Raw genomic sequence first — 9642 nt, 5'->3', positions numbered from 1 at the left:
TTTCCCAAATAATAGACTTTATACATAAAATTCCTGGGAGCACATAGCAAAACATATTCCGTTGAAAATTTCAGATTTGCAATAAAATTTAACTTCTCTCCAAATTGCAGGTGCCTCAATGAAATTGTAATGCTCTGGTATTTACAATTTATTGCAGAGACGGACTGCTCCAGAAGTAGGAAGTGCCACAGAGCAGAAAGGTGGCTTTTTTTAAAAACCCAGCTCTTATTTGAATGCAAATCGATGACCAGGCGGTGCAATGACGTCGCGGCGCCTTTGGTACACCGTTAGGAGCTGGGTCCTGTAAACAATGGTTAATCGTGTGCGATAGGGGCAGTTCAGTATGTGCCTCACCAGGCTAATGCCAGTCCAAGTAGACGGCCGCATCTGGCTGCAGCATGCACGCAAACCCTAACCCTAGCCATGTATGTGGGCTATATATTGGATAAAGAAGTAAGCATGTACCCAGGACCCGTTAGACGACCAAGCATCAATTTATCCACACAGAACTTCGTTTCTCCGCCACAGTACTCGGAGTACGCGGGATATCATGTGCCTAATATGGAAAGCCATCCCCAAGCCTCAGTGTCTTGGACCTCTCCGTATGGTCCACCAAGAGAGGACTGGAGTTCTTATGGGCCCGGTCCATCGAACACAGTGCCAGTTCAGATAAGTAACTCTACTCCAGGGCAGGTTTCTTACAGCTCGCCTGACTATAACGCCATGAACCCCTCAGCTGGAGGCATCCTTCCTCCTTTAGACGCAATCTCGGGGGGGCAAACGTCGCCCATTAGTCAGAGGCGCAACCCTTATGAATGGATGAAGAAAACAGCACAGATCTCTGCTGCGGGTAAGAACTCGCCAATACTTCAAAAATCTCCTGGTTACCTACAATTCAGGGCCCAGGTAAAACAGTTGCATATTAAACGGTCATAGCAACAAGGAGGGCTATAGTCACAAATACATTAGTAGTTTGCAGTTATAGTATTTAAGTACATTAGAAATACGAGTGGCAATTTTGGCTTCTTGAAATGTATGATGATTTTATTCATTTTTGGTTTTCTGTGGAATTGGAATTTGTCACTAAAGGTCGATTGTGATGGGTGTCCTGGGTGTGCGGTCATTTTCGCAAGGGCTCCTTTGTCTTTTGTTTTGGAAAACGTTTATAGGAATGCGTTTCATCTCTCAATCTGCTGGACCGAGTATGAAGGGTTTGGGTTCATCCTCGGGCTCTCTGTTAGAGTTTTACTGTTAGGGTTAGGCTGTCCCTTGCGTAGAACTCAGGAAGGGCCAGGCTGAACATGTGTGCTGAACCCTGCCGAAAAGTCGTTTTCTATACTCTATGACTCTCTATCTTACAAAAAAAAACCAGGATGTGGCCAATTCTTACTTTCAATTACGCGGATGGGGGCTTTTGGATTGTGTTTGAAAATGTGATTTTTATGCGATTGGCAAAATGTTGAAGTTTTATTAACATCGACGCAGCACCGTTTGAAATCATCGCAATTCCGGAGCGCTTTTTTCAAAAGAAAGAAGTACTGGGTCCGAGGGAACTGTACCCAACGTAAACCTGAGCCCTTCCTTATTACAGGGCACGAAGCTGGGCCAGGCCCCGGAGTTCCATTAAAATTGCTGGAATGGAAATGCTCAGGCCGGTTATTCATAGCCCCCAGTGCGTTTAAAAAAATAACATGAAAGGCCGGCCAAGTCCTTCGTGCGTCCCATCCAGCAATGTGGCTGCACGGAATACCTTCCAAATGTCTGACCATCAAGGCTCTGCGTGTGAAAGTAAACTACTTTGTGTAAGACCTTGCAATCCGAAACTTCTACTACCTCCGCATGGACTAACAATAACCGGAATAATGGAAGGTGATGTGGAGCAGGTCTGAAAGGTTTGTTGGATCATTGCAAGCTGAGGAAAAGCTGAACGGTGGGAGCACCCTTTCTTTCGATGTCTGTTTATGACAGACTGAACTGGTTGGTGTAATATTGCTTGGGTGAGGAAGTACGAGTGGTTCGGTCTTGCACCCTTGAACATTAGCCAATTGAGATAAGAAATTGAACCATCCTTCTTCGTTGGCATTTCTGGTTTACTGAATCACATTTGAAAGTGCTTGAAAATGAACGCTGTGATTTGGAGTCAGTTTAAAAATCATTATTCAATATCAATTAAATCCAAGTTTGCTTACTGAGGCTTTTTCGTGTTTTCCCGCGAGCGAACGCAACAGGTCAAATGATCGGATCTCGTCCCCGCTATCTTAGGCCAATGTCTACTGCTTAAAATCCCTGGGCCAACAAAATACTCAAGGAAGACACTTTGATATTGCACAATGGTTAGAGGATCTTTAACAACTACTAATTTGACACATCTCCACACATTTCGAAAAGCACGTTGAAGCTTACGGTCTAATTTAATTTTTTTTTAAAATGTGGAAGGAACTCAGCAGGCCTGGCAACACATATGGAACGAGTAACGGACAGAGTTATGAAGAAGTTATATTGGACTCAAAAATATTAAATAAATAAAACAAGCTGCGAATGCTGGAGATCAGAAACAGAAAGAGAAATCGCTGGAAAACTCAGCAAGTCTGGTAGCATCTGGGGAGAGAAAGTAGAGTGCACTCTGTTCTCCACAGATGCTGTCAGGCTTGCTAAGGTTTTTTTTTTCAGAAATTTCTATTTTTGTTTCAAAATATTAATTCTTCTTTTCTCCACAGGTGCAGCCTGTGATGAATTTCTACAGCATTTTCTGTTTTTATTTCAGATTTAAAGCACTGTAGTATTTAGTTTTTTTTATTTTTTTTCCAATTTAAATAATCGGACTAACAGTGGCGAGCTGTTACGGTCGGAAAATGTTAGTTTCAGACTCGGCTTTGGAAGGGCCAGCCGAGAGGCGGGAACCAATCCCTCTGAGCGCCTACTGTAAGGTTACACAGAGGTTACACTGTGTGAACAAACCTGGGTCTCTCTTCGCAAGCTCCCAATGTTAGTCCCAGCCAGGGTGTTGCTTCCACCTTGCTCCTGTTGTCAGTGCTGTGTTAACACTGCTTCAAAACAATGGATTTCTGGAGCTAAACAAACCTCTTCGCTATTATAATTTGTGTGAAGGCATTGTTTTTAAAGAAAAGTTTCCAGCAGGGGTAACAAAACCAGATTTTCTTTTTATATATAGGCGACAGTATCATCAATTGGGGCGCTAGTACCAGATTCCAGTGAGAGAATCCCATGCAAATTGCAGGAGGTGGGAATGTAGCCAGGCGCCGGTCTCGGTTTGAATGCTAATTTGCCATCCTGTAAACTAGCTGTGAGGTCCCGTTTCTTCAGTCACCACATTGTTATTTGTCATATTCAGGCGGCTTGCCCTTTCAACACTTTGCTAGCTTTGATATGCGCTCTGTTACGCTTCCTAACTCCTCATTATCTGGGAACATGGAGGCTTTATATTACCGGAAAGGGTGACGATTTTCACAATAAATAATGAATCCTGTCCTTGTCGCATTGTCTGGCTCGCAATGTCTCCCGAATTTTATTACCAAGGTGAATAATGCGATTGCGGATGGCCGCGTTATAAACCGAGGTCATATTTACATAGGTTTAGGGTAACCTGTCGAATTTTAACCCTTGGCACACCCGCAAGACAGGTCAATTTTTGTTCAAATGCAAATATGTTTTATCTGTGACCTGGGGGTGTGGAGGTAAATTATAAATCAAACAGTGTTTCTGATTTGGAATAAGGAGGTTAGAATTGGAAACTAGAAATGACTTCGACGAATTCCCTAGAAATTAAATACATTTAACCATTAGAATTGTGAATGAAACATATTAATCCAAGTTGCATTTAATAAGTGAACAAAATTGCAATAAGTACAAATGTGAAGGTTAAAAATTCGAAGAATGTCAGGTCCTACTCGAAATCCTCAACACTTTGGTCCGGAACTGTAAAGAAAGTGCTTGCAATCATATAGGAAAGAATGAGAGTCTATTTTCTGTTTATTTGAAGTGTATTGCCCATTTTGAATGACAGTGACGATCAACCCTCTGGTTCATTTTGGAACATTAGCCCGTTCAAAAGGAACTGCACCGCACACGATTTGTACATTAGCTAGAAGTTGGTCAACAGCCTGAACAAAATAAAAGATTCAATAATAAAGCACAGAATACGAATTAACTGCAAAATGTTCTGGATCCTAGAAACGGTCTGAATACAGCTGATGTATTTACAAGTAAACGTAAGGTGTGTTACACTGAAATAGGTCATTTTTTGGCCCAGTAGACACTCAATTCAGTAATTTGAAGTCCATTCATTCAAACAGTACATATTGCCTTTATTTATGAAAAACGGGTAAATCAGAAGATACTGCAAGAAGCAGTATTAAAGGTGATCGATACTCGTGTTAAATGCAATGGAACAGTTTATTCTGAAGTTTAAATTGAAATTTGAATACCAGCTCATAGCCAGCAATTCCCTTTTAAAATGTTTGACTCGGTTGTACTGTTGGGCCCGGGAGCCTGCAGACGCTTCATTTTCGATGTTGTGTTTAAAAGATGCTGTTGAGATGAAAGTAGATGCCGCCAGCTGTTTATGTGAGGGAAATCAAACACATTGCCCTGTGATCTAGCTACTAGAAAGTCACCCTTCTGTAAAATTGACTTGTAGTCCTTTGTGTGGAGTGTGTTCGCTTTATCATATGAATACAGCGTTGTTAACATGTCCAAGGGGGTGTATGCTCTGCATAGTGCTCTGGTCTCATCTTTCAATTAGGGGAATAAGTTACAAACATTTACAAGAATTAAAGAATCAACTTGAGGGTCAACGAAATTCCTTTCCATATATCGGAAGGATTTAGGTTGAAATTTTAAACACCACGCATGATAATTTAACTTATAAATTTTAAATTATTACGGCACGGTAAGCGGCGAGCGCGTAGTACAACGTAGATGCATCTCTATTATTTCTGTGACTTCACCCTACTCTCTTTTCTTTCCCAGTGATAAGGTGCTTGTTGAATCTACCCTTTTTTTCCCCTGTAACTCGAGTTTGTGCTTTTAAACTTGCGGTCAGGCAACTAGAAATCAGTTGACTGGTTGATATTACATTATAGTCAGGAGCGTCTGGCTGGAAGGAGTTTGAAGAAAAGCACGCCTGTGGAAATCAACACTTGGTTGAAGTGTTATTTTTTACACGTAACTACATTTTGTTTTGAGAATTTACTTCTCTGGGATACAGGTCTGCTGGGAAGGTAAATATTTGTCGAAATGCAAGCATACAAGGCCGAATTAGGATAGCTGTCTCGAGAAGTTCGTAAAGCAGCAAAAAGAGGTAAAGCATTCACAACAGGAATGAATTCTTCTCATTTTGTGGCCCTCACTAAATATAAATAGTCTCAATTTAAACAGGTTCGGTTCTGATTCGGTAGATGGATTACAAGATATTCGTTTCATGTATTACCACCATTTACTACAGATAGATTAATTGCTACATTAAAACGACGGATACTACGACACAACACTTTAAAAAATAGAATACGGCGTTAGCATATTGCAACGTGTATTTATTTTAACGGATAACATCAAGTTAATAAGCAGAAGTGTTTTTTTTTGTTGGAGAACAAAACGTACAAAAAGCGAATACTAAACATGCCAAAAAGTCCGAATTAATTTGGGGTCCCCACCTCCGAGAACAAGGAATGTCGGTGATGACTGACACAGATGAATAGTCAAGAATTAATGCTGAAATTTAAAGCTAAAACAGTACGTTTGACTAGACTCCTGTGGGCAAATAAAATAGAAAGTCACTCTTTCAGATTCGGGTTTACTGAATTAGTTATAATGTTGCTTTAAATTCCACATTACCGTTTTTCAGGTAAAACCCGCACAAAAGACAAGTACAGGGTGGTTTATACGGATCATCAGAGGCTTGAGCTGGAAAAGGAATTTCACTACAACAGGTACATTACTATCAAGAGAAAATCCGAACTGGCAACCATCCTAGGACTCTCAGAAAGACAGGTTCGTTAACACAATATTGAGTAGAGAAATCTGCAGTGATGTTGGAAAATATTCATAGATACAACACGCCCTTGTCCTGCCAGATTGGAATTGCGATCTGTGAAATAGTTACTCTTATTTTCAACATTGACCTAAAGTCTCTAGGCACTCAATCAAGCATCTCATATCATTGCCTCTTCCACGCGTGAACTCCAGGTCAAATATTCAAACACCTGCTGTGCATTTCCGTCATCTTCTGGTTTTATTTCTGAAAATCGTATGGTTCTTTGAAAGAGAGTATGGTCTCTCAAAACTGCACAGAAACAATTTTGCTTTTTCTACTTTTGTATGAGTCCCTCAGAGAAAGCCTGCTGATCAAATCTTTCAGCTAGATTTATTCTTGTTACTAAATCGCGATTAAATGAAAATCATTTCATTGCAAGAAGAAATATCCTTACTGCTCAGTGGTGTGAGCTTATTCATACCTGTCAGTAAACAGATTGTTTAATTCATTATTTACTGTTCTGAGGCTCATATAGGACTCTTTAAACTTAAAAACCTCCCAACAATTGGCACCCCTAAAAGAAGCAAATATTATTATTATATTATTTATAAAATAAGGGTGGCTGTGGGGAAGGGATGGAGGTCAACAAAAACTAATCTAAGAGATGAATTCTGTGGTTGTTTCTAAACATAAAAAGGTTTGACTTGAAAAAGAAATTTTTTCTGTCGAGACCTGATATTGAATGAAAACAGAAAATGGACAAGGCCAATGAGAAAGTGTTCACGAAAGTTAATGATACTCAGGTATTACATCACAAACATGAATTCCTCTTTTCAAATGGTGACTGGCCATGTATATTTCCAGCATTTTCAACTTTCATTTCAGAAAATCAGCATTTACAGTCTTCTCATTAACTGAAGGCCGCAGATCTGCAAGGTAAATAATCTAGTCAGCATACAGTAAAAAGCAATTTCTCATGTGAAGTGTTTGGAAACATTTCAGGATGAGGTATGGACAGTGGAAAAATATGACTAAACACACGAATATACAAGTTCAGAGCAGGAGGAAATGATTTGGCTAAATCAGCCTGCTTCACCATTAATGGAGCTCTCTGTTCCCAAAAATCTGATGCGTAGCTAAACTTTTCAGTACTGCAACTCATTGTTTGGTACACAAGACAATAAGGGTAGAGAAACCAAGGATAGTAAGTAGTTAGAATCACATCAGCCATAATGTGCTTGAATGGTGAGCCTCCCTGGACAGACTGAATGAACTGTCCATGTCCCTATATTCCGAACATAAAAGTTCTTACAAGTTATGCTACTTTGTTCCCTATCTATTGCAATATGCCTTACAGTTTTAATTCTGTTTTGACTTAGGTTAAAATCTGGTTCCAAAATCGAAGGGCCAAGGAACGGAAGATGACCAAGAAACAGTTAGCTCAGTCTGATGGTTGTCTGGCTCCCCATGGTCCAGGCCCAGGGAGTCCTGTAGAGATGCCAGGGCAGATGCTGCTTGGGGGCCACATTTCTGGAGGCCCGCCCGTGGGGAATATGGCCCAAGTAACTGTCACACTCTAATCAGTGCACAACAGCAAGGACCTCAGAGCTTGTGAGGATGACACAGCCATATACCAGAATTATGTACAGAGAGCACTCCATTTAAGAAAGAAGAAAGGCGCTTTACATTTTCAGAAGATGTGAATTTTATGGATATCAGGGAATGATTCCAATTTATAAAGTCAATGTAATCACAAGCAGATGCTTGCTATACATATCAAACTTTGACTTCAACATTAAAAGTTATTCAAAAGATTTTTCTTTCAAGAATCTTGGTAACATTCCTGGCCATATCGGGTGATTATTTAAATCATAATTTTGGATACTAAATAGTTAAAGCAATACACAGTCAAAAAACTTTGAAAAGACTTTGCAAATATTCTAGCAGGGAAGTCACCTCTAAACATAGAGCATTTTGTCGCCTGTTGTATTATTAAAAGTGGAGTCGTATTCTGTAAACAATGCAGAACTGTATGCTGGTACTCAGCTAAATACACATGTTTTCTGGTGTTGTGTGTTCAGCAAATTGATCTCTGGTCCCAATTGCTGTGCTTCATGTTTTTGAAAAAATCACAAGCTGTATTAACATACAAGAATTTGTTTTCTGACATCTTAAGGTACAAATTGTTATCTAACTTGTTAATAAAAGGGTGTTTGGGGTGCATTTCATTATGCATGTATAGTACCAAGGAACAAAACTACATGGATTTGGGTCATTTGGAGTTTTTATAAGTTCTAAAGTGTGGGAGTTGAATCAATTTGTAAAAGCTTACAAACAAAATCATTTCTCACAGGTGTGGACTATCTAGTACAGGATTTTGAGCTATTGGTTTGGAATGCCACTAGTCAGTGCATCTGTAATTTGAGCTCCTGTTGGCCAATGTTCAGGACTAAAGGAACCATTGCTGTATTCCCTTGGACACTAGTTACCAGATTCAGAGATGAGCTGAGTTATGCTTCTATATAACAGAAGCTGCAAAGATTAGGGTGGGGAAGGAATATGTAATTGTACCAAAATACTGCATTGGAAAAAATGAGTGGATCTATCAAAGTAGAATGTCCTCATGGTCTGCCCTGAATCTGGTCGAGAAGTCTCAATAAAACAAAATTACAGAACTCAACTTTTGGTAACAAATTATTTAACAAGATAAAACAGTACATAAAAGTTGCAGGATAACAAAGTGTGGAGCTGGATGAACACAGCAGGCCAAGCAGCATCTTGTGCTCCTGAGATGCTGCTTGGCCTGCTGTTGTTCATCCAGCTCCACACTTTGTTATCTTGGATTCTCCAACATCTGCAGTTCCCATTATCACACATAAAAGTTGCAGAAGTGTTAGCCTCTATTGCTTTTACTGTCAGAAAATCACCAATATATTACTTACACTTAGACTAATAACAATCATCTGCAACTGTAGATATGTTCCAATCAGGCAGCTTGCTGCTTACACAGCCTGGTCAGAGCTTTCATTTCTACTAGCCAGCAGAGAATTTAGTGCATTTTTGGTTACAGGCAACCTCACAGCTTCCCTCTTAACAATTACTTATACATTTTTAAACAGCATAGGTGATGGTGTCTGCATTCTCAAAGCATCTTAGATAAGGAAAAACATACTTTAAATGTGCTTGCAGAGGATCTAAGTATCTGCAACTATTTTATATGCTCTTTCAAATGCAAGGAGTCACTGTGATTTAAAGTTGTATTAGAAATCCGATCTGCTTTACCATGTTCTCTTGTCAGCAAGTTTGAATCGTTTCAGTTTAAACACAATTAGCATCACAGTCTGAGGCACATTTAAAGATTAGGGTGCAAGTGTGATCATTTTTCCTTAAGGCTTTGCTCCATGCTTGGGGAGTCGTACCCTTCAAGCTCTACACGATCAGTTGAGAGATTCTGTGGTTCATTGAGGACTACCACTCATTACTAGAACCCTGCATTTAAGTTCAAGAAATCACCAATTTGATAAAATTCACAGATCACGTGTTTAGCAAAAGTTTAACTTAGGGCCAGGTATGTATTTTGTCTCAATATGTAAGATGTTTTTTTATTTCTAAACATCTTATTAAATCAGAGGGTAAATATTTCTTACATC

The 9642-nt window shown here is 39.6% G+C and overlaps 1 protein-coding gene across 1 annotated transcript; it reads left to right on the top strand.

Moving 5' to 3' along the window:
- The first annotated feature begins 423 nt into the window (after nucleotides 1–423).
- cdx4 (caudal type homeobox 4) lies at nucleotides 424–7667 on the top strand. Its single transcript, XM_048544881.1, has 3 exons — nucleotides 424–850; nucleotides 5864–6009; nucleotides 7372–7667. The coding sequence occupies exons 1-3, from the start codon at nucleotides 424–426 to the stop codon at nucleotides 7570–7572; spliced, it is 774 nt and encodes a 257-aa protein (XP_048400838.1). The 3' UTR covers nucleotides 7573–7667.
- The last annotated feature ends 1975 nt before the right edge of the window (nucleotides 7668–9642 follow it).

This window comes from Stegostoma tigrinum, chromosome 15 (assembly GCF_030684315.1).
Source record: "Stegostoma tigrinum isolate sSteTig4 chromosome 15, sSteTig4.hap1, whole genome shotgun sequence".
In the NCBI taxonomy this organism is placed as follows: Eukaryota; Metazoa; Chordata; class Chondrichthyes; order Orectolobiformes; family Stegostomatidae; genus Stegostoma; species Stegostoma tigrinum.
This window is presented reverse-complemented; position numbering and strand designations above follow the sequence as displayed.

Bases quoted from the DNA above. Each gene is read 5' to 3' on its own strand.
- cdx4 (XM_048544881.1), top strand. From the start codon at position 424: ATGTATGTGGGCTATATATTGGATAAAGAAGTAAGCATGTACCCAGGA. The intron at 851-5,863 runs GTAAGAACTCGC...ACCGTTTTTCAG, and splicing joins AGCACAGATCTCTGCTGCGG to GTAAAACCCGCACAAAAGAC. The intron at 6,010-7,371 runs GTTCGTTAACAC...GTTTTGACTTAG, and splicing joins TAGGACTCTCAGAAAGACAG to GTTAAAATCTGGTTCCAAAA.